This window comes from Dendropsophus ebraccatus, chromosome 14 (assembly GCF_027789765.1).
Source record: "Dendropsophus ebraccatus isolate aDenEbr1 chromosome 14, aDenEbr1.pat, whole genome shotgun sequence".
Classification (NCBI taxonomy): domain Eukaryota; kingdom Metazoa; phylum Chordata; class Amphibia; order Anura; family Hylidae; genus Dendropsophus; species Dendropsophus ebraccatus.
This window is the reverse complement of record NC_091467.1, coordinates 16,640,153-16,665,876: the sequence shown is the minus strand read 5'-3', so window position 1 is coordinate 16,665,876 and position 25,724 is coordinate 16,640,153. Positions and strand designations below refer to the sequence as shown.

Here is a 25,724-nt window from a genome sequence, read left to right as displayed (position 1 = left end):
AACAGAGGTCGTTTGGGGTAATACCATGGTCAAATAGAAAAGCCGTGGTCCTATACCAGCGAGAGAATAGTTTAAATGAGGATTCCTGAAAGTGAATACAGGGGGAAAAACCATGTGAATGAATTTGGTCTGGTCTGCTGTGAAGGAGTTCTGTAATTCTCGTTCCCAGTCACGAAGGCAACCTGGTAGTTGGTCATCCGGAGGGGATAGGAGTCCTGTGTATATTTTAGAGATGGGCCTCAGTGGGTTATTAGGGAATAATACTAGCCTCTCCAGCCAGTTGGTACATCTCAGACTTAATGTGGTCGAAACATAGGCCTGGCATAGGTTATGGATATGTTGAGATTGGAATGGCTTAGCAGGTAGCAGGCTAGACACATCTAGAGGGTTGTGTTGGCAGAACAGTTCTTTGAGGCGATGCTTAGGGTCCTATTCCACGGGCTGAGGAGGGCCTGATCAACAATGTAAACGAGCGGCGATCTGCTAGATCGCTGCTCGTTTACTGGGCCTATTCCACAGCCCGATGATCGATGAGCGAGGGCTGCAAGGACATCGTTACCGATGTCCTTGCAGCCCTTGCAGCATCATACATTACCTGTCCAGGCTTCTTCTCCGCGCTGTCTTCATCCCCGGCCACACTCAGCCTGTGATTGGCTGAGCGCTCTGTCAGCTGACCGGCCATTCTGAAGATAGAGCGTGCGGGACCCGGAGATTAAGACAGCGTGGAGAAGAAGCCTGGACAGGTAATGTATGCTGCTGCTGCTTGTCAAATCGTCGGTCGCCCGCCACGCACCGCTATTCAACCGTAGCGATGCGCGGTGGGGGAATGATGATTTTAGGTCTGGCCCTAAAGGAACGATCAGCCGATGACACGATCATCGGCTGATTGTTCTCTCTATTTCACCGAATGATAATCGGCCGAATCGGGCCAAATGGGGCCGATCCGGCCGATTATCGTTACTGTGGAATAGGGCCCTTAGTTAGGTGTTTCCAGAGAGGTGGAGAAGGGGTGAGAGAGTTAGAGTGGGGGGCGGGTAGAAGGTGGAGAGGGGTGAGCGGAGAAGGGATGGAGAAGGCGTCGGCTCGACCACACAGGTCTTTTAGGACTGAAAGGGTAGTCGCCAACAGAGGGCAGCTGTGTAGAGAAGTAGGGCTCAGTAAAAGCGGGTTCCAAACCAACAGTTCCTTGGTTGAGGATAAAAGAGAGATTTCCAAGTCAACATGGGGGGTCTAGGGAGGGTAAAGGCAGCACGAACTAGGGAAAGCCATCTAGCCAGGTGGGAGACTTCATAGTACTTCCTGAGGTCAGGGAGGGCGAACCCTCCATGAGATTTGGGAAGAGTGAGTTTGTCGTAGGCTATACGAGGTTTACTGTTGCGCCAGAGAAAGCAGGAAAAAGTCCTCCTCACACTAGTGAAGTAAGTTTTAGGGATGTGAATTGGTGCACATTGGTCGAGGTACAAGAGCTGTGGCATAATGTAGGCTTTCAGATAGTTTTTCCTCCCCACCCAGGACATGAAAGGAAGACGGAAGTTCTTGAGTTGAGAGGAGATCTTAGAGAGTAGGGGCGGGAAGTTAACCGAGAATAGGTGCTAGGGGTTGGGGGGGATATAAATACCTAAATATTTGATGCCTTTATCTGGCCATAAGAAGGGGTAGTGAGCTTTCAGGTGGGAGATCACAGAAGCAGGGGCAGAAACGTTTAGGGTTTCAGACTTGGAATAATTAATTTTGAAGTCAGAGACCTGGCCAAAAGCATTAAAAATATCCATCAGGGCTGGGAAAGAGATTTTAGGGTTGGGAGAAATATTAAGAGGTTATCGGCGAAGGCAGCTGTGGTATGTTCTAGGGAGCCTACTCGGAGGCCGGAGATTTTGGGGTCAGAGTGGATTTTTTGTATAAGAGTTTCCATAACCAGAATGAAAAGGGAGGGGGACAGGGGGCAGCCCTGGTGGGTATCGTTCGTTATGTGGAATATCGGGGAGAGGGTACCGTTTATTTTTAGTTTGGCGTACGGGGAGGAATATAGGGAGAAGATAGCGGAGACGAAAGGAAGGGGTAGACCGAATTTCAGGAGGGTGTGTTTCATATAAAGCCAATTAACTCTATCAAATGCCTTCTCGGCATCCGTGCCGAGAAAGACTAATGGGGCCTTGGTAGTTTTAGCAAAGTGCGTGGCAGCTATCACCCAATTCGTGTTATGTTTACCTTCGCGGCGGGGTACAAAACCCGCTTGTTCCTCGCCAATGAGGAAGGGTAATAGGTTACTCAGTCTGGAGGCCAATATTTTAGCCCACCATTTGACATCCGTGTTGAGTAGAGAAAAAGGGCGATAGCTGCCACACAACTCTGTGTTTTTCCCTTCTTTGGGGATGATGGTGATTTGGGCTTCTAAGGCCTGTTTAGGTAAGGGGTTGCCCATTAATAGAGAGTTACAGAGGGTAACGAAGCGGGGTGTGAGGACATCTCTGAATTTTTTATAATATAAGATGGGAAATCCATCAGGGCCGGGGGCTTTGCCTGTGGGGATCGAGCCGAGTACCTTCTCCACCTCTTCCAAGGTAATAGGGGTTAGAAGGGAGGATTGTTGGGAGGGAGAGAGGGAAGGTAAAGAGACAGAGTTCAGGAAAGAATTAATCAGGGACCAGTGTTCAGCATGAGCCGAAGCGGAAGGTGCGGATCGTAGAATTTAGAGGGACTGATAAAAGGCGGAAAATTCAGAGGCAATGTCCTCTGTCTTAGTAACGCGGGAACCATTCGAGGAGCGAATGGCCCCAATATGGGACTGAGTAGCTCGTTCTTTCAGCAGAAATGAGGTAAGTCGTGAGCATTTATCACCATGTAGGTAAAACTTGCATTTAGATCTCATGAAGGCTCTGGCAGTTTGCGCATTGAGCAAGTCTTTGAGCTGATTACGTAGGGTGGTTAGTTCAGCCAACGTTTGGGACACTCTGGATTTCTTGTGGAGGGATTCTAAAGTGGAGATTTGTGAGAAGAGGGAATTAAGTATTTCATTTTTTCTTTTTTCCTGGCCGAGGCCAGGGCAATGAGTTCTCCTCTCATCACTGCCTAGTGGGTTTCCCACAGGATGGGGGCAGAGATGTCAGGAGAGTTTTGTCTGTATATCAGTGGAGCATTTGGGGTCACTGAGGAGTGTTTCATTCAACGCCCATTGCATAGGCCTGCGCTCTTCAAGTATGGAGTATGAAGTATGAAGTATGGAGTATGGAGTGCACGAAACAGGGGCATGATCTGATATTGTGATATTACCCACTTCAGCAGACCTCACCTTTTGGCAGATCCTTTGGGACACAAGAAGAAAGTCAATCCTGTGGTACGAGTTCCTGGGGTTAGAATAGAAGGAAAAGTTTCTTCCTGTGGGGTGCAGTTATCTCCAGACGTCGACTAGGTGCATTTGGGATAAGTCTCTTTTCAAGCGACCTAATTTGCGGTAGGAGATATGAGAAGAAGTGGAGGTCGAGTCCAGGGCTGGTTCCAGAGGGGTGTTGAGATCACCTCCAACAATGCAAGTCCCTTCTAAAGTATCACAAATCCAGGGGATGGGCTCTGCATTAGGGGCGTACAAACATGCAAAGGAGAACTTTTCATGTGCAATAGTACCTTTAAGGAAAAGGTATCTGCCATTAGGGTCGGTCTGCTGAACAGAAAGAATGAATGGAACGTGTTTAGAGATGCCAATACTTACGCCAGCTGCCGCCTTGTCCGGATGTGGGCAGTGAAACCACTAAGAGAAGGCTGCAGTGGGCATTTTGGGTAAATTGGCAGCTCTAAAATGTGTTTCCTGCAAGAGTCATGAGTCTAATGAGCGTCACCTATGAGCGTTTTTGCGGTATATTCATACCTTTCACATTATAAGAAATACAATTTAAGCTAGCCATGGTCATGAGCAGTGAAAGATGGATCGGCGTCCATCATAAGGGGAGAGCTAACCCCAGACATAGGGAAACCAGACAGGGGGAGACATGACAAGGAGTGTGGGGGGTGGGGGGAAGGGTAACAAAGGTAACAAAATTATTTACATGGTGGGGTCCATAGGTAACTAGAAAAAGTAGTGCAAGAGTGGGCCTCTGGGCAGGGAGGCAGATGGGGGGAGGGGTAGAAAGAACAACCATGGGCCTAGTTCTACTACCAACCAAGGGTGTGGTGGGATATAAAACAATATAAACAAACTAGTGGAACCAGACTGGATGATATCCAGTATTAAAAAATAAAAAAAAAAACATAAGCAAACGACACATTTGGAAATCAACTCGGAGAGCCGAGTAACAGAGTCTCACGTATAAGAGATCAGGTAGACCAGAAGTGGGGACACTGCAGAGCGTCCGAGGGGTGATCAGCCGTCTCCCAGGTTGCGGCGATCCTTCTTTTGTCGTGGAGACTTGGTTTTGCCTTTAACCGTCCAGATGCCGGGATCAGGCAGTTATGGTAGATCCGATAACGGAGGTACTGGAAGCCACGAGGGGATGTCCAGCGGCTCCATATCTAGCTTGTTTCAGAGCGTGTCCAGATCAGATGGCAGGCAGACCGCCAGCATTTTGCCATTTTGCATGATCCCCAGCCCAAACGGGTACAGCCATCAAAAGGGGATGTTTCTGGACCCGAGAGCATCCAGTAATGGTTTAAGCTTGTTGAAAGTGGAGGCAGAGATATCCTGGAAGATCTGATAGTCAAATCCCTCTATGGTTAGAGGTGATTTTTCTCTCGCTGCTTTGAGGATAGCAGCGGCATCCGGGTAGGCCAGCAGACCGCAAATGACATCTCGGGGCGGTTCGCCTTGAGCTGGTTTGGCGCGCAGGGCCCTGTGTATGCGCTCTATTCTTATGGGATCAGCTCTGTCAGCGCCCAGCAAATCTGTAAAGATAGAGGCTGCAATCTGGGGTAGGGCATCGTGGGCATCGAGGTCTGATAATTCACGGATTATTGGGGCCACCAACCTCCTCATGAAGCTTTTGGAGACAGGGCCGGCCTCTGCTTCTTCTCCCGTTTCAGAGTAGTCGTCCACACTATCATTATCAGAGTCGCCGGGCTGTGCGGGCTGCTTCTTCCCCGACGGCGCCATCTTAGATCCGGCCGGAGAGGGAGAGGCTGACCTTTTATTGAGGTATTTCTCCATTTTGGGTTGCAAGATCCTCACTCGAGGGGCTCTGGGGGTGTCCTTGTACTTGTCTCTGGTAGCTCTGCGCATTCTGGGGTGTCCGGTTCCACCCTATGATACAGAAACCCGTAGTTGGTAGAGGAGCACAGAGAAACGTGTGCTACTCCATAGGCAGCTAGGCTCCGCCCCCCCAGGAGAGGTTTTTTTTATGGGGATTTGCTCCTGCTCTGGACAGAGGTGGCAGCAGAGAGCACTGTGTCAGACTGGAAAGCATACACAACTTCCTGCAGGACATGCAGTAGCTGATAAATACTGGAGGAATTAATATTTTTTTAATAGAAGTAAATAACAATCTATATAACTTTCTGGTACCAATTGATTTGAAAGAATTTTTTTTTAAACAACACCTATGGGTAAGTATTGAAACTAGAAAAAAAGGAAAAATTGGCCGCGCATCTATGACTCTGTTCACACTACAGGTTGCACACCGCTTGTGGCTAAAGTACAGACAAAAAAACTGAAGATGCAGCAGCAACCCACAGGTGCAAGTGCTAGCATTTTCACACTAGCAATGGCCTCTCCTGGGCTGAATAAGCCTACAACTAGGCAGATAGGAGCTAAATGATCTCTTTATATAACACCCTTGGGACATGGGTGGAGTGCAAGCCAACAGGAGGTAGCCACACACCCCACACTCAGCAGAAAAAAAGGAAAAATTGGCCGCACATCTATGACTCTGTTCACACTGCAGGTTGCACGCTGCTTGTGGCTAAAGTACAGACAAAAAAACAGAAGGGGTAACAGCAACCCACAGGTGCAAGGGCTTACCGTATGAAACTAATTTAATTAAACATCCAGGAGTTATAGTCCTATACTAAGTTTTCAATCTCATTTTACAAAACATTTATATCACACAAATATTTTATATACATTTTAAAGTCCACGTAGGATAAATATAATATTTTCTGTGGCTGCAGAAGCAGTCGGGCATAGAAGCACCAACTTTACACGGTTCACTGGAAGCTGTTCAATTTAGCAATTTATGCCCAACCCTTCATGGATTATGCATGAAGTAATTTAGCAGGATGCAGAATATAAGCCTACATCCAGGTTATATACTTTCAGTTCAAGGTTGAAAATTAGTTGGTTTGCTTTATTGCTATAAAATAGTCTGATCATTCGCATTTGATTACTGGAGGCTGAAGAAGAAGTCCTGCAAAACATGGATACAGCCATAGGCCATAGACTGTATCCATGTTTTCCAGGACACCCTAGGGCTGTATCCAACTTCTTCAGCCACTGGTAATCAAATGCCACAAGATGGCACTTAGGGTCCTATTCCATGGAGCGATAATCAGCCAAATCGGCCCAATTCAGACCATTATCGCTCTGTGGAATAGAGACAACGATCAGCCGATGCGTGGAATAGCGATGCACGGTGGGCGACCAATGATTTCACAAGCACCATGCTTTACCTAAACATGTTGCAGGGCTTCTCCTGTGCTCCTTCTTCCTACCGGTCCCGCGCGCAGCAGCTTTGTTGCGGCCTGTCATAGCTGACAGACCGCTCAGCCAATCACTGGCCAGGACCGCCGCGGCCAGCGATTGGCTGAGCGGTCTGCCAGCTCAGACACCTAAGCTGCTGCTGCGTGCGGGACCGGGAGAAGATGCCCTGCAACATGCTGGTAGAGTATGATGTTTAAACAAGGGCTGCAAGGACATGGGTAACGATGTCCCTGCAACCCTCGCTAAACCATTATCGGCCCGTGTAATAGGCCCAGTAAACGACTGCCGATCTAGCAGATCGGCACTCGTTTACATTAGTGATCGGGCCCCCATCAGCCCGTGTAATAGGACCCTTAGAGTCCATTTACACAGAAAGATTGTCTGACAGATTATTTGCCGAAGATTTGAAGCCAAAGCCAGAAACAGACTATAAACATTGATCAGGTCATAAAGAAAAACCTGCGATTTTTCCTCTTTTCAAATCCATTCCTTGCTTTGGCTTCAAATCTTTGGCAGATAATCTGCCAGATAATCTTGTAATGTAAATGGACCATGAGTTGCGCTCATCTCTATTGGCAAACCGATCCAGCTGAAGCCAGAAGTTGTGTGCCATTGCTTTGCCGTTACAAGTGTTTGAGCCTATTGTTATAGTTGTTGTTTCTTTGCTTTTTAGGCTCTCCGATGTCAGCGAGCAGAACCTGGCCTTCCTTGGAAACAACATCCAGTCCATCTGTACCATTCTCCACCAGCTACTCCATGCCATCTTCTCACACCTTTCCACCTACAACCTTTAGCTCCATGCATAGCGGTAACTATTATTCTACGTTACCCCAACACTTGTTGCCTTCATCATCAGCGGGACATATGACCTCCCAAAATTCCCTATATCCCAACATGATCAACTCTTCTGTCAGTCATGGAAACGCTTTGCAGCACATGTTGAACAGTGGTATGGTGCCACAGACTATGACTAATGCCTTAGCATCTAATGTTCCACCAGCCACCCAATGGTCTGCAACAACACCCATGTTTTCCTTGGCCAACGTCTTATCCCTGGCTATGAGCATGGCCCAAACCTTGTTACCAGCTACGACACAACCTCAAGGGATGCCTACTAACTTTCCTCAACAAATGTCCGGACATCTCCACGATTCTTTGATGTATTCTTCAAGTTACTCTCAACCACAGAGTCCAGTCAAAGATTTCCGTGGTCAGTGTCCTTACGTATACCCTGGATCCCCTCATGCCAGTGGGATGTATCTTCACAATATGCCAGGCCAAACCTTTTCTAATGTGGGTGGCAACTTCTCACAGCCTTTTGCCCCCCCTGATTGTGTGCCACACGGTGGAATGTTTCCTCAGCAAGTGCCAACCACAAGCATGCCCGCATACCTTCAACAACCGACCCAACCGATGGAAGTGCCCTCTTCACCTGGGCTTGTCAAGGACTTGCCCGAGCTTCAGCCAGGGTTAGGGGGCTTCAATGAGGTGTCTTCATCCCCTCCTGGAAATCAGGTTTCAGAAGCTACTGGATGTGTGGTGGGACAGAACATGAACAAACCTGTAAGCATTAGCTTTTAGTGTGTGAGGTGACGTCAATTGTCTGTTGGGATGTGGTTCGTTGCGTAGAGTAATACAAGGGTTAAGTTCCTGCTAGAGTCTCCAAATAAAACGTTAAAAACTGATGACTATGGTTCCATATAGCTGAGCAGGACCAAATTATTAATATAAATCAATGCACCTGAAAGAAATGTTCTACACAAGTTCATAGATTTTAGAGGGAGATTTATCAAACATGGTGTAAAGTGAAACAGGCCCAGTTGCCCCTAGCAACCAATCAGATTCCATCTTTCATTCCTCACAGACTCTTTGGAAAATGAAAGGTGGATTCTGATTGGTTGCTAGGGGCAACTGAGCCAGTTTCACTTTACACCATGTCTGATAAAACTCCCCGTTTAAGTCTAAGGGATCTATGTGATGATGGGGATGCCTACGGTTATAACTATAGGAATTGGGCATCATTGAGGGTATTTACAGTATATTGCAGAATGAGGGACTTGAGTTCACCTGAACCTGGAGGTCTTTGATTACCGGTGGCTGAAGAAGTTGGATGCAGCCCTAAGACTTCCTGGAAAATATGGATACAACCATAGGCCATAAGCTGTATCCAAGTTTTTCAGGAGTCCCGTGACTTGCATCCAACTTCCACCGGTAATCGAATGTCGAGACTTCCAGGGTTCGAACAAATTCGAGCATGCTTGACTTGTGCTCATCTCTGCCTATGAGACTAGTCAGTGTTATCCAATATTCTTCTAATTCTATGTATACAAAATAGGGATCCATAAGACATATCAGTGCTACTGGTTTTTGTTTGGAACTAGCAGAGAATAAACCTTTATCTGTCTAAATTATACTTTATGTGTTACGTGTAATGCTTCTGTTTTAGGCTCAAAAGTTTGTGCTTGAAGGGAATCTGTCAGCTCAGAGCTAAGTAAGTCATCAGCTAAGTGACAGGTATCATTGTAAAGTTATAAAATTATGTTTTTCTTATAAGCTGAGCTGCAGCATGCACACCTCCTCCCTCCCCTACCCTGCATGATTGGTGTACAAGGCTCAATACTGGAAGCCAAAATATTAATCATGTAGGGTGGGGAGGGTAAGGGGGAGAGTTGAGGCATGCATGCTGCAGCTCAGCATGTACTCTATGGCTCTTGAGCTTAGAAGAAAAACATGATTTTATAACTTTGCAATCAGCTAAGAGACAGGTATCATTTGTTTATCTCCCTATCTGCCCAAATTTGCAGCTCGGAGCATGATATAGAGCTGACAGATTCCCAGATAACTATTTGCATGAACCCTAATAGGAAATCTTCAAGACAGCCTTGAAGGATTAACATCTGCTGACTTAATAAGGAAGGACGTCTTAAAACTACCTATACGCTCTGCTAGACTCCTCTGCAAACCAATATATTGCTAATGCTGTTTACTTTCATCCTCAATCATCTCTCTCCATGACTGATTCCTTTATGCAGAGGGGAAGGAAGAGATCGATTCACAGGGTATTTTGCTGCTGCTTTTTATTAGCTTTTTTTAAGTGGTTTTGTATGTGAATGACTTCTATATTTTTATGAGAATAATATTTTTCTTGTGTATGCTTCTACTTGTTGGATAAAGTTGGTATTCCCAATACTAAATCCATAGGGAAATTGCATGGGGACCCAGTAATTCTCGATAGTGTGTGAGAAAGTTTCTTAGGCTATGTTCACACTGAGGAATAGGCGAGGAATCCAAGAGGAAAGTTATCTGCTTGAAATTTCCTCTTCTTCAGCTCTGGCGGAATTTGAGTGGAAAGCAGAAATTCAAAGCCCCGATAACTTCAATAGGACTTCTCCAGCAGAAGTCGCCCAAAGAATTTACGTCAATTCTTTGGGCGGAACATTCCACGCGTAAATTCCATCGTGTAAACAACAGAGCAGAAACCCCATTGAACACAATGGGACATTGCTCTGGACTTACTGTACGGGCGGAATTTCAAGCAGAATACACATAAAATGAAGCACTGATTCAGCTTGAAATTCCTAAGTGTGAACATACCCTAAAGCTCTCCAGTCCATAGACATGAGATATTTTAAAGGGGTGTCACAGACAGCCGCCAGTTAGCTTTGTAAGCTTAGTTTTCAGTGCGTGTACATACAACATGTATTTTTGGCAACATTTTTAGCACATTATTTGTTTTTTATTTTTATTTTTTGCTTACCAATATGATAAGAGTGATACTTAGAGGTTCCTTGAGGATGCAAGGCTGTTAGGCCCTCTTAAATTTTTAGACAGGGCAAGCAAAGGGGTTGTCCAGGAAAGAAATGATTGACAGCCTAGCCACAGGATGGGCCAATCAGCTCTTTGGCCCAGCCACGGCCTCAGTGCTACACAGTAAACTGGTCCATAAGCAGTTGGCTCCATTTACTGCATAGTACCTGTGCCTGGATACTGCAGCTCAACTACCCCGATCAGTGACTGATGTGGATCTTGTGGACAAGCCAGTAATCATTTTTGCCCAGAAAACCCCTTTAAGGCTACATTCACACGTTCCATACTTTTGTCTGTAATTATGGATCCACAATTATGGACTAACGAAGGGACCTATTCATTCCTATTGGGCTATTCACATGTCCATGATTTTACAGATCTGTGAATAGCCAGTAAAGAAGTCGATGAGAGCGTCCGTAGTTTGCGAACATTACGAAAGTATCGCCCGTAGCGTCCGCAAAATACAGATCCGTAATTCTGATGTGACAGGTCACAGGTGTAGCCATTTTAACACATGACTTCCCACTTTCACGGATCCGCAAAAAATACAGAATACAAATGCATTATGGATGTATTTTTTTGCGGATTGCGGACATAATATACAGTCCTGAAAAATTCAGGAATGTGTGAATGTAGCCTAAGACGAGACAGTCTAAGAATGCACCAGGTATATCACAATGGTTTAGTCTGTTTTTGACTGTCTAGTCTAAGGCTGCATTTACACTGAGAGATTATCTGACTGATTTTTGAAGCCAAAGCCAGGAATGGATTTGAAAAGATGAGAAATCTCAGTCTTTCCTCTATGACCTGTTCCCTGTTTATAGGCTGTTCCTGGCTTTGGATTCAAAAATCTGTCAGATAAATCTGTCTGTGTAAACACACCATAAATTTACACCAACAATTCATTGGTTTAGGGTCCATTTACACAGAAAGATTATCTGCCAAAGATTAGAAGCCAAAGCCAGAAACTGACTATAAACAGAGATCAGGTCTTAAAGGAAAGACTGAGATTTTTCCTCTTTTCAAATCCATTCCTGTCAGATAATCTTTGTAAATGGACCCTTACGCTAAAATTAGTTGGCTTACACCACACCCCCTTAATTTAAGCCACCCCCCTTAGATGAGCATGACACAAAAATACTCATACAGACACTCATAATACATGTGCCAAAAGTCAGATAGTAATGCAAGTAGCAATGCAGAGTACTGAGGTCTCTGCATAGGAGTTACACCAAGCACCTTTAGAAACTTACATTCTATGCTGTAACAAAACTTGAAAGTTAAAGGGATTATCCAGGCTTAGTAAAACATGGCCGCTTTCTTCCAGAAACAGCACATGTCTTGTAGCTGTGCTTTTTTTTAATCCCTTTAAATAACTCAGAGCCCCGCACAAGTGACATTTTAAATAAATTGCCTTTTTTTTACCTGTACTTAAATATATGAAACACATATTGAGAAGTTGGAAGTTTAGATTTCATTATATTTCTTTTTTTTAAATTTGAGAGGACTACGATAGGTCTATTTTCATAAATTAAAAAAAAATATATATATTTTATAGCTAGCCAATGCAGCCTGTTCATTACATCTCTTACTGTACATAATATATACATAAAATATATCTAAAAAAAAAAAAATATACAGTATATTGAAAAAAAGTAAAAAGAAAAAAAAAAAAGTACATATAATTTAAACATAGGAAATATTTTTTTAACTATAATTCTAACTCTAAAAAATAAGGTGTCATTTATGTATGTAGTTTATAGACAATTTACATTGTAGTTTTAGCTATTCTTTTTTCCCTCTGTTTTTGTGGTACACATTTATTATATACAATTTCAGTTATTAAATTATAAGTTTTTAAGCTTTTTTTTCTCTTTTATGAAACCTTTGTGATTATTTTGCATATTTAAGGATTCTAAGTGCATTCCCATAGGGGGATTTAGAGCCACCATTGCCTTGAATACCCCCTGATCTCTGGCTTGGTGCCTGCCTTCTTAATCATCTTTCAGTACAAATCCTTGTTACGGTGTACACCAGTGATTTTCAACCATTTTTGAGCCGCGGCACACTTTTTATACTTAAAAAATCCCGGGGCACACCACCAACCAAAATGGCACAAAATGACACTAAAACAGTACATATTATACATATAGTTAATAATATAGATTCTAAATGTATTTATACTCACTCAGTGTGAAACCTGGGCCTGTTTTCTTCTCCCCCCTGTGCTTCTCTCCACCATACTTCTCCCCCCTGCTTCTCTCCACCATGCTTCTCTCCTGTTCTTCTCTCCACCATACTTCTCCCCCCTACTTCTCTCCTGTGCTTCTCTCCTGTTCTTCTTTCCACCATACTTCTCCCCCCTGCTTCTCTCCAGTGCTTCTCTCCACCATACTTCTCTCCTGTGCTTCTCTCCACCATACTTCTCCCCCCTGCTTCTCTCCTGTGCTTCTCTCCACCATACTTCTCCCCCCTGCTTCTCTCCAGTGCTTCTCTCCACCATACTTCTCCCCCCTGCTTCTCTCCTTTGCTTCTCTCCTGTGCTTCTCTCCCCCATGCTTCTCTCCTGTTCTTCTCTCCACCATACTTCTCCCCCCTGCTTCTCTCCAGTACTTCTCTCCACCATACTTCTCCCCCCTACTTCTCTCCTGTGCTTCTCTCCCCCATACTTCTCCCCCCTGCTTCTCTCCTGTACTTCTCTCCTGTGCTTCTCTCTCCCATGCTTCTCTCCTGTGCTTCTCTCCACCATACTTCTCTCCCCCCTGCTTCTCTCCACCAAACTTCTCTCCCCCCTGCTTCTCTCCACTGTTTCTCTCCCCCATCCCCATATGTCTCTCCCCCCTGCTTCTCTCCCCTGTTTCTCCCCCATCCCCAGGTTTCTCTCCCCCATTGTTTTCTCCTGTTTCACAGGGGCACCATAGTTTGGGGAACTTTCCCCGCGGCACACCCGACCATGTGTTGCGGCACACTAGTGTGCCACGGCACACTGGTTGAAAATCACTGGTGTACACAATAATAGTGTTGAGTATGAGGCATATGTGAAGCCCCTCATTCATAGGTTATACTAGGTCAATAAAAGTAACCTGGTTGTTTCTCGTTTTTATACTGTCTTTTGCGTGATCATATTGGTATTATATTATTGTACTGGATTATCAGTCAGTGGTGCTTTACTTTTACAATCAGGAAAGGATGCTACACATACACAACAATACGAGCACTCACATCTAGTGAAATATCAACCTCTGGACAGTTCCTGACATGGACAGAGGTGGCAGCAGAGAGCACTGTGTCAGACTGGAAAGAATACACCACTTCCTGCAGGACATACAGCAGCTGAAAGTACTGGAAGACTGGAGATTTTTAAATAGAAGTAAAATACAAATCTATATAAAACTTTCTGACACCAGGTGTTTTGAAAGAAATTTTTTTTGTTGGTGTACCCCTTTAACATTAGATAGTTAAATGAGATGTACATAATAATTTTGGGTGTAGATCATCACAATTTTTCATATAAAGAAGTAAAAAAAACATAAAACCAGTGTATAGACGGACTGCTTCTACTATGGGCCCTGCCTCTGTGTACTGCTCTCACCCCCTGTGCCCACCTCACATCCAGCCAGGTAGCGCCAACTTAATCTCACCTCTCTATGGAAAGAAATAATTTTAAAAAAGTAACAGTAAATAATAAAAGTATGTGGTTGAAATGGGTAAAAATATATATATATAGTGGTGATGAGAGGGTTTTGGACAGTAGAACCAGTGGATGAAAGAAACCAAATATCCAGATGTCATGTGACTAGTACCAGGACATTCAGCAGCTGTTAAATACTGGAAGACTGAATATTTTTAAGTAGAAGTAAATTACAAATCTATATAACTCTCTGGCACCAGTTGATTTGAAAGATTTTTCTTTTGCTGGAGTACCCCTTTAATAGAAAGAGTAGCACAATGGTCTTTTAAGCCTAATGAACTAATACACTCTAAGGAACCAAGAGATTCAGACTGTGAAAACACTTAGGGGGGAGATTTATCAAACTGGTGTAAATTAGAACTGGCTCAGTTGCCCCTAGCAACCAATCAGATTCCACCTTTCATTCCTCACAGACTGTTTGGAAAATGAAAGATGGAATCTGATTGGTTGCTAAGGGCAACTGAGCCAGTTTCACTTTACACCATGTTTGATAAATCTTCCCCAAATTTCAAACCAACGCTTGTGTTATTCCACAAATGACGGCCATTATCTGGGCGCAAGATGATGTCCGTCAAACAACGGAAAAAAAAAAGACGTGTGGTTGTAGTTGAAATGTAAAACACATGTTGAATGTATACATAATATAGCAGAGATGCTATAAAGGGAGCCTGTCATTACTTTCATGCTGCCTGAACCGGCCCCCATTGATAGATCTCTCCCTATACCCAAACAGGTAGAGATGAGTCATGGCTGCTCGTACATGGGGGAAGCCATAGGGGTCCGCCCCCAATGGCTTGTGGTTTGGCCAGTATGGAAATGGTTCCCTTTCATATGAATCAATGTAGTATGTGCTGTAGTAGGTAGCAGCTGTGTCCTAATATTATCAGCTCATATATCTCATATCATACAATAATGATATAATCAACCTAACTGACCTATATATCTCGGCTCGGCAAGTAAGGTAGGATCCCCAACCCCAGGGCATAATATCATATCCTATCCTATGTACACATGGTATACACTCCGGCCGGTATCCCTGGTGACGCCGCGAGTAACTGACATGTCAGTTTTCTGTGGTCGCTATTCACTGAATAGCGGCAGCAGAAAACCCTGTTAGTTCACACAATGGAGCGTGCAGCTCCGGCTGCACGCTCTATTGTGTGCAGTGGGTAGTTCTGATGCGGGCGCACACGGATGAGCCCGCATCAGAACTCATCGGCGCTAAAGATCGTCTTTTCTGAGACCGGCCGTTCCGTGACCCGGCCGGTCTTTTACCAAATGTGAACATAGCATAATAGAGAATTGGGACTTCAGGCATAAGCGTCATTGAGGCTACCCTGTTGGTTTCTGCAGACCTTTAGAGAAGGAGTAACAGTTGGGTCCATTTTTTTTTTAGGTTATATGAACTGATGTTGGGCTTTCCATTGTCTTTCTCTATATTCCATTCCGGCAAAAATCTTTTTCTTTTACTTCTATTTAAAAAATCTCCAGTCTTCCAGTACTTATCAGCTGCTGTATGTCCTACAGGAAGTGGTGTATTCTTTCCAGTCTGACACAGTGCTCTCTGCTGCCACCTCTGTCCATGTTAGGAACTGTCCAGAGCAGTAGTAAATCCACATAGAAAATTTCCCCTGCTCTGGACAGTTCCTGAGGTGGCAGCAGAGAGCACTGTGTCAGACTGGAAAGAATACACCACTTCCTGCAGGATAAACAGCAGATGATAAGTACTGGAAGACGTGAGATGTTTAAAGTTTAATTACAAATCTATATAACTTTCTGGCACCAGTTGATTTAAAAGGAAAAATATTTTTGCTGAAGTACCCCTTTAATAAGCAATACAGGAGTAGGCCCTTGAATGAGATATAATGGTATGAATGTTCATCCTGGAAGTGGCTGCATACTGCTGTACGGTCGCCCCTCTTCTCAGCGCTTCTGCAGCTTGTTCAGCTTTGCACTTAAGACCTTTAGGCCGTGTTCACACTAGCCCCTTGCTTCTGTTAACAGAGAACTATGGAAAGAATAACACATCCCAACTGTGACTATTCTGGCTTCTGTAAAGCTGCTCTTTAAAAAAAAATTAAATTTAAACTTTAAATTTATTCTTAAATAATTTTTTTTTTTTTTTCAAATGAACTGGTGTCAGAAAGTGACATAGATCTATAATTTATTTCTATTTAAAAATCTCAATCCTTCCAGTACTTATCAGCCGCTGTATGTCTTGCAGGAAGTGGTGTATTCTTTCCAGTCTGACACAGTGCTCTCTGCTGCCACCTCTGTCCATATCAGGAACTGTCCAGAACAGGAGAGGTTTTCTATGGGGATTTTCTCCTGCTCTGGACAGTTCCTGACATGGACAGAAGTGGCAGCAGAGAGCAACATGTCAGACACCACTTCCTGCAGGTCATACAGCAGATGATAAGTATTGGAAGTCTGAACATTTTTACATAAAGAGAATTTTTTTTTACTGAAATACCCCATTAACAATGGAGCAGAAAATGTAGAGAAAACCACTAGTGTGAACAGAGCCTTACAAACTACCTTCTATATGGATTTTTCCTGGTTTCTTTTATATCTATATATTGCGTGACACGCATGACAGAGACGAGAAAACTCAATTGTAATATTATATGGTGGGTGCAGATCCTGAACGTAAGTTTTTTTGTCGCAGTTGACATTTTAGATTGTAAGCTCTGAAGGGCAGGGACAGCCCATCTATGTGTCTGGTAATGCTGCATATCCTATGTTACGCAATGATAAGTGGGACCAAGAGAATCGGGTGCTAGAAGTGAAGGGTACAAGGACATTGGTAGCTGGCAGCTGCTTACCCCTTACTAAGCCAATCACCAATGTGTACTTGGGGGAGGACTTACCTGGCAGCTTCATAGACTGCTTATATACCGTATGGGAGCCCACTCATCATATATATGACATGGGAGCTTGCTGTCGCCTCAGCACTTGCATTGAATTTAATGACATTGTGACGCGCATTGGACAGTGTGAATTGCGTACCTTCTCATCTTACAGTTTTTTTTAACTTTTTGGACAAATAATTTTACGAATAAAATTTAGAACAAAGCTGTTTTGTGATATTTGTTTTGCATTTAGACTGGACGTCATAGAAGGGATTTATCTGGTCTTCGCCATTTATATAATCAAAAAGTCAAATAAACTGCTTTCAGAAAATTATATAGATTTGTAATTTATTTCTATTTCAAAATCTCCAGTCTTCCAGTACTAATCAGCTGCTGTATGTCCTGCAGAAAAGGGTGTATTCTTTCCAGTCTGACACGGTGCTCTCTGCTGCCACCTCTGTCCAGAGCTGCAGCAAATTCCCATAGAAAACTTCTAGTGCTCTGGACAGTTCCTGACATGGACAGAGGTGGCAGCAGAGAGCCCTGTGTCAGACTGGAAAGAAGACACCATTTCCTGCAGGACATACAGCAGCTGATAAGTATGAGAAGACTGGAGATTTTTTAAATAGAAGTAAATTACAAATCTATATAACTTTCTGAAACTTTTCATCAGATTCCACCTTTCATTCCTCACAGACTCTCTGGAAAATGAAAGGTGGAATCTGATTGGTTGCTAGGGGCAACTGAGCCAGTTTCACTTTACACCATGTTGGATAAATCTCTCTCACTGGAGGAATAGGTGCTGGCTGAATGAAAGTTTATCTGACAGCCATCTAGGTTATGTGTCCACTAGACATGAGCACAACTCGAACATGCTCAAGTCTAATTTTTCGGAATTTGAATACCAATGGCTGCAGGTTTTCTATGGCGATTTATCACTGTTCTGGACAGTTCCTGACATGGACAGAGGTGGCAGCAGGGAGCACTGTGTCAGACTGGAAAGAATACATCACTTCCTGCAGGATATACAGCAGCTGATAAGTACTGGAAGACTGGAGATTTTTAAACAGAAGTAAATTGCAAATCTGTATAACTTTCCGACACCAGTTAATTTGCTGTAAATGGAAAACCCCTTTAAAACATTAAACTGTGAAAACAGCTCAAGAATTTATATCACATGAGGCAAATCATACTGCACACTTAAAGAAGACCTGTCACCCCCCCCGTGCCAGGGTGACAGGCTCCCGACCCCCTGTTACAGCCCCCTATACTCACCTGATCCCGCCGGGTCCCGTTTCCTGATCCGGTCGGGTCACGGAGATATGAGCGCCCGAAGCCCGGCGCGCGCTCACAGGAGAGTCCGATGCCCATAGAGAATGACGGGCTTCGGGCGCTCATATCTCTGTGACCCGACCGGATCAGGAAGCGGGACCCGGCGGGATCAGGTGAGTATAGGGGGCTGTAACGGGGTCGGGAGCCTGTCACCCCGGCACGGGGGGGTGACAGGTCTCCTTTAAAGGGGTAATCCCAAGATTTAAAGTTTAACCTTGTGCTTAGGAGACGTGATAAATTTTTCATAAGTATAGTCAGCGTCTGATGACATTGCAGTATACATCAGGCCTCTGTGTCTTTTTATGTATAAACTGAGGCTCAGCTGGAGAATCTTTAAGGAGAAGTCCAGGGAAAATTTTTACTTAAGTATTGTATTGTCCCCCAAGAGCTGTAAAAATCCCCACTCGACACTTATTACGGGAAATGCTTATAAAGTGCTTTTTTCCCTGCACTTACTACTGCATCAAGGCTTCATTTCCTGGGTATCATTGTGATGTCACTTCCTGGATAACATGGTGATGTCACTTCCTGGATAACATGGTGATGTCACTTCCTGGATAACATGGTGATGTCACTTCCTGGATAACATGGTGATGTCACTTCCTGGATAACATGGTGATGTTACCTCCTGAATAACATGGTGATGTCTCTTCCTGGATAACATGGTGATGTCACTTCCTGGATAACACGGTGATGTCACTTACTGGGTAACACGGTGATGTCGCTTCCTGGATAACACGGTGATGTGACTTCCTGGGTAACATGGTGATGTGACTTCCTGGATAACATGGTGATGTCACTTCCTGGATAACATGGTGATGTCACTTACTGGGTAACACGGTGATGTCGCTTCCTGGATAACACGGTGATGTCACTTCCTGGGTAACATGGTGATGTGACTTCCTGGATAACATGGTGATGTGACTTCCGGGATAACATGGTGATGTCACTTCCTGGATAACACGGTGATGTCACTTCCTAGGTAACATGGTGATGTGACTTCCTGGATAACATGGTGATGTCACTTCCTGGATAACATGGTGATGTCACGACCCGACTCCCAGAGCTGTGCGGGCTGTGGCTGCTGGAGAGGATGATGGCAGGGGGACACTGATGGACACAGGGCACTGGAGGGACACTGGGCATCCCTCTGCCATCATCCTCTCCAGCAGCCACAGCCCGCACAGCTCTGGGAGTCGGGTCGTGACATCACCATGTTATCCAGGAAGTGACATCACCATATTATCCAGGAAATGACATCACCATGTTATCCAGGAAGTCACATCACCATGTTATCCAGGAAGTGACATCACCATGTTACCCAGGAAGTGACATCACTGTGTTATCCAGGAAGTTACATCACCATTTTATCCAGGAAATGACATCACCATGTTATCCAGGAAGTGACATCACTGTGTTACCCAGGAAGTGACATCACTGTGTTACCCAGGAAGTGACATCACTGTGTTACCCAGGAAGTGACATCACTGTGTTATCCAGGAAGTGACATCACCATGTTATCCAGGAAATGACATCACCATGTTATCCAGGAAGTGACATCACCATGTTATCCAGGAAGTGAAGCCTTGATGCAGTAGTAAGTGCAGGGAAAAAAACACTTTATAAGCATTTCCCGTAATAAGTGTATATTGGTGATTTGTATAACTTTTGGGGGGCAATAAAATAATAAAAAAAATTTAGCTGGACTTCTCCTTTAAAGGCCCCCCCCCCCCCCCCCAAGCTATCATCCACCTCCATATACCAACAAACTACTGGCTGACTGGTAAAAGCCCCTACAGGTCTGTAATGCAGACAATAGTGTCACAGTGAATGTCTCTCTGGATAATGGCGGCATCATCCGTCAGGTAATTCCGCTGGAAGCCTCGGATCTTTATTATAGCGGTATATAGAGAGAGCAGAGCGAGTATAAAGACCTATCATCACACAGGATTAGAAGAAATAGCTGCCTCCTCCATGATAGCCCCGGGCCTCACAGGGGGGAAATAAGTGGAGATGTTACTGAGTTTCAATGATAAATGGCTGCTATTCCCTGCGCCTACTGTCATCTTTACCCAGGATGCCCTATGATAGATGACTGGCTCCCTGACACATGCATTAATATTGTAGAAGAATTTAAAGTGTCACTGTCATTTAATTTTATTTTTATTTTTTTTCAGAAATCAATAGTCCAGGCGATTTTAAGAAACTTTGTAATTGGGTTTATTAGCCGAAAAATAGGGAAAGTCTTTCTGAATGCAGATAATGGCAGATTTGCCTAATAAACCCAATTACAAAGTTTCTTAAAATCGCCTGGACTATTCATTTCTGGAAAAAAAAAAAAAATTAAGGTTGCAGATGTATTATTATATAATATATTAGATATCGTCATATTTAAAATTCACTCCACAGAAGGAATAGGTGACCGTTTAAAGGGGAATTTTTTTTTTCTGATAAATCAACTGGTGTCAGAAAGTTAGACAGATTTGTAATTTACTAGTATTAAAAAAAAACTCTAGTCTTCCAGTACTTATCAGCTGCTGTATGTCCTGAAGGAAATGGTGTATTCTTTCCAGTCTGACACAGTGCTCTCTGCTGCCACCTCTGTCCATATCAGAAACTGTCCAGAGCAGCAGCAAATCCTCGTAGAAAACTTCTCCTGCTCTGTATAGTTCCTGACATGGACAGAGGTGGCAGCAGAGAGCACTGTATCAGACTGGAAATAAAACACCACTTCCTGCAGGATATACAGCAGCTGATAAGTACTGGAAGACTGGAGATTTTGAAATAAAAATAATTTATGAATCAGTATAACTTTCTGACATTAGTTGGTTTAAAAACTTTTTTTTTCCCTTTGGAGTGCCCCTTTAAGACTAGAGCTACATGGTTACTGGCTGCGCAACTCGAAGATCTTATACTGTAAAGTGTACGGTGTAGTATTGCAACAAGCGGCAAAGCGTGACTGTGATGATATAGTTACAAAATATATAAATAAGTCCATCCATGGTTGCAGGAGTTGGATGTAGTTTTCTGTAGTGCGCCATGTGTTGCTGTGTGGCCCCAACCTAAGGTTCTGTACACATGGCGTGGATACGCTGCTGATTTGTCCAGCATTTGCTGTAGAGTCCGACATCCCTTTAGAAGTTAATTGAGAAAATCCACAACGAATCGGTAGGACACCATGTAATCATTTTGTGGCTCAGTATATTTTCCAACAGAAAGGGATTATCCAAGGAGCTGGAGCCCTCTTTGTACTTATTACTGACACGCTGAGGACATCTAGTGGTCAAAGTGTGAAATGCAAGAACATGCAATATAAGCAAGGCAGAAATTACACTGGTCTCAAAAAGTTATATAGATTTGTCATTTACTTCTATTTAAAAATCTCGAGTCTCCCAGTACTTATCAGCTGCTGTATGTTCTGCAGGAATTGTTGTTTTTTTTTCTTTTAAAACTGACATCTCTTCCCCAGACAGGAACTGTCCAGAGCAGGAGAGGTTTTCTGTGGGAATTTGCTACTGCTCTGGACAGTTCCTGACATGGTCAGAGGTGGCAGCAGAGAGCCCTGGGTCAGACTGGAAAGAATACACCACTTCCTGCAGGACATACAGCAGCTGATAAGTACTGGAAGGTTTTTTTTTTTTGTTTTTTTTTTATACAAGTAAATTACAAATCTGTATAACTTTCTGAAACCAGTTGTTTTGAAAATAAAATAAAATATATATTTCCACTGGAGTGCCGCTTTAAGATCTTTAATTACATTTCCATTTATGTCTATGTAACTTGATGAAATCACAATAACTCAGGACTTTGTGGATGCTAATTTCCTTCATTTTTTTTTTCAAGGTACCACCTCTATCTCCTATCCCCCCATTGAACCTCCAGCCAAGTGCCGTCTCTAATGGTAAGTTTGTACATCATTTGTATTCCCATACCAGGACAATAAGAAGGAAATGTATAACTTAAATGATGTAATTTTTTTTTCCGATTAATTCACAGATCCCCAGCCAAAAGTAGTCGGGAGATTTCAAGTCACGACTACGAAGGATCCTGCAGAAAGTGACACGGCGTGGACCCTAAACAGCAGTCCTGAGACCTCTCAGACATCAGACACCACCCCTGAGCAATATGAGACAGCTTCCTCTGATACAGAATTCAGCACAGATGAAGAGACAGAGGGAAATTTCTCTGAGCCTGAGAGCCTCAAGCCCAATGTTAACATGGACAGAGCCGCATGGGACAAGCCCCGGAGCTCCTCCGAATCGGACACCTGCAGCCAGGATCAGGGGGATTACTGTGATGATAGGGAAGGCTTCACTCCTGTGAGTAATGATGTAGATACAGCAGATGTCTGCGCTTGTGTCCTCAACAACAACACTATAACCCAACATAGCCGCCCAGATAACTCCATCAATGAAGACCTTAACCAAAATGGTGGACTTATGAATGGAGATACGACTGCGGACAGTAATAAGGTGGTAGCTGTATATGATGGGAAGGATGTGGATACCAGGTCTTCTAGTGGGGACGAGGACTGTGAGAAGACGCCTCAGCAGATCTCCACCGTTCAGGTGTGGCTGCACTACACCAGAGGGATCTCGTATCTCAGCAGCGATGACACCGAGAGTGAAGATGAGGAGATATTCGAGGAGCTTCAGCAGCTTAGACAGAAGTAAGTTTAACTTTCATGGTCGCTGTCAGGTACATCGCTTTAAAATTTTGACATCAATAGACTGGTGCTGGCATGGCCCGGTTCCCGCACACAACGCCGGTCTATTCCGGGACACCGGCTCGGCCTGAAGCACTGGTGGCTGCCCCACCGGCCCCCAGTGTGACTATCGGCCCTCCGCCTTCTGACGCGGCTCCTTTGATCGTAATGGAGCCGCGTAAAAGAGGTGAGGGGGTTTCGTCATACTGGGGGCAGGCTTCCAGAGCTTCGGGCCGGGCCACGTTTCAAAAAAAGGACCACAGCACTGGTCTATTCATATAAAAATGGTACATTCGCTTTAAGTTTTGCATATCAATAGAACGGTAGTGGCGCAGGAAAACCGATGCCGTGGTCCTTTTTTTGAACCGCAGCCCGGTTCCCGCGCACGGCGCCGATCTATTACCGGGCACCGGCTGGGGCTAAAGCACTGGAGATAGGCTGGCCCGCCCCCCATTAGGAGGAAACCCCCACCCCCCTATGACGTAGCTCCATTAGAATCAATAGAGCTCGCTCCAGTGCTCCTGCACTGGACGGTGCCCGGTAATAGACAGGCACCGTGCGCGGGAATCAGGCCACGGTTTAAAAAAGTGATGGTGTCTCTGCAGTGTTCTTTTGCATATTTGATTACCCAGGGGGCAATGTTCTAGAATACACTAAAGTTGAGACATGTGATGGTGTCTCTGCGGTGTTTTGGTTGATCTCCCTGAGGTCAACCAGCGTCCTTTTGCATGCACTTACTAGTCATTGCTCCCACTAGCCAGAAACCTACTCCACACTGATGAGGGGCAAAACCCCCGAAACAGCTGTCTGTGGATGGATACCTTGCTCGGGTGGTTTCCTTAAATGTAGACATTCCTTGGCTTGGTTGTTCCTTCCCGAAGGAAGGTCTGGCTAGCTCACTGACGTCAAAACATGTGATGGTGTCTCTGCAGTGTTCTTTTGCATATTTGATTACCCAGGGGGCAATGTTCTAGAATGCACTGACGTTGAGACACGTGATGGTGTCTCTGCGGTGTTTTGGTTGATCTCCCTGAGGTCAACCAGTGTCCTTTTGCACGGTTTAAAAAAAGGACCCCAGCACCGGCTACCCCACACCAACGCCGTTCTATTAATGTGCATAACTTAAAGCAAATGTACAAACTGCACACATCAACAGTTCAAGAAAGTATAAGAAACTTTGTAATATATCTTATCAGAGAAAGGTGATTTTTTTTTTCCTTTCTTTCTCAAGTTTTTGGAGTGGAGTCCTGGAAAACATGGATACAGTCTATGGCTTTTGTCTGTATCCATGTTTTCCAGGACTGCATCCAAATTCTGCAGCCGCAAGGAAACAAACACATTTGGAGAACTTTATCGAACCCAAACAGTGTGATAGGTTCGCTCCAAACTACTGTTTATACCAATTCTGGAACTAGAACATGGAAAAATTACTAGTGTGACTATACCGTGACCTCCCTACCTCTGTACCTTGTAGACACATGTCTGAAGTGCAGCTATTACAAGCTCTACAGAAGAAGGAGATTGAGGATCTGTATTACAAGATGGGAAAGGTGCCTCCCCCGGGGATAGTCTCTCCAGCAGCCATGCTCTCCAGCCGACACAGAAGACTCTCCAAGGGGAGCTTCAACCCCTCAAGAAGAAACAGCTTACAGAGATTAGAGCTTCTCCCTGCAACTGGTACGCTCTCACCCCAGGCAGATTTGCCTCTGTACTTTCTTTATTAATTGGGCTTCTATATTATATTGACATAGTTTTAAAGGCTGTTCTGTATGCTGTATGTCCTGCAGGAAGTGGTGTATTCTTTCCAGTCTGACACAGTGCTCTCTGCTGCCACCTTTGTCCATGTCAGGAACTGTCCAGATCAGTAGCAATCAGTCCCCATAGAAAACCTTTCCTGCTCTGGACAGTTCCTGACATGGACAACGGTGGCAGCAGAGAGCACTGTGTCAGTCTGGAAAGAATACACCACTTCCTGCAGGACATACAGCAGCTGATAAGTACTGGGAGACTTGAGATTATTAAATAGAAGTAATTTACAAATGTATATAACTTTCTGGAACCAGTTGATTCGAAAGATTTTTTTTTTCCACTGAGTGCCCCTTCAAGTTGAAAACTTTTGTAAAAAAGTGTCAGAGTTTCTTATGCTATTATATATTGACACTTATGCATAGGTAAGAAGTGTATATAAGGTGGAGACTTTAGGCTTGTAACCTTTAGGTTTCTGCTGTTGTCATGTGATTAGCTAGATAATGTACATTTTTCCATGTATCACCAGGAATTAGGAAGAATTCGCTAGGAGGAAGCAGTACAGGCTCACAGGATCAGCGTCCAAACAAAGGGGTCACATTTACTGGGGATGTAACAAGAATGGTGAGTAAGCAAAAGAGATGAGCCAATCTCAAGCACACTCGGAATCACTAACCTGCTGATATGTCCCTATTGCACAGGAGATGCCTAGGAGGAAGATATGTCTCTTACCTTCCTCCTCGGCACCATTCTAGTGCAGTTAGTAGTTTGCTCCATGGTCCCATAAAACCATTGGGAGCACTGACCCATCCCTCTCTAATTATAATCAATGGAGCCAGCAGGCTGGGGGTGGGCCTGATTGGCACTATGGGGGTGGGACAGTCCTCCCAATGGACTTACTGGACCGTGGAGCACACGACTAACTGCATCGGAAAAGCGCAGAGGAGGAGGGTAAAACACACACCTTCC

At 44.3% G+C, this 25,724-nt stretch overlaps 1 protein-coding gene across 1 annotated transcript in view; it reads left to right on the top strand.

Annotated features, from left to right (window-relative positions):
* WNK4 (WNK lysine deficient protein kinase 4) overlaps positions 1 to 25,724 on the top strand; it is a 165,486-nt gene that overhangs the window by 136,624 nt on the left and 3,138 nt on the right. Inside the window, exons 15-19 of the mRNA XM_069951712.1 lie at positions 7,296 to 8,185; positions 22,148 to 22,205; positions 22,301 to 22,973; positions 24,484 to 24,686; positions 25,285 to 25,379. Of these exons, the coding sequence (XP_069807813.1) occupies positions 7,296 to 8,185; positions 22,148 to 22,205; positions 22,301 to 22,973; positions 24,484 to 24,686; positions 25,285 to 25,379 (1,919 nt within the window). The remainder of the gene's footprint in view (positions 1 to 7,295; positions 8,186 to 22,147; positions 22,206 to 22,300; positions 22,974 to 24,483; positions 24,687 to 25,284; positions 25,380 to 25,724) is intronic.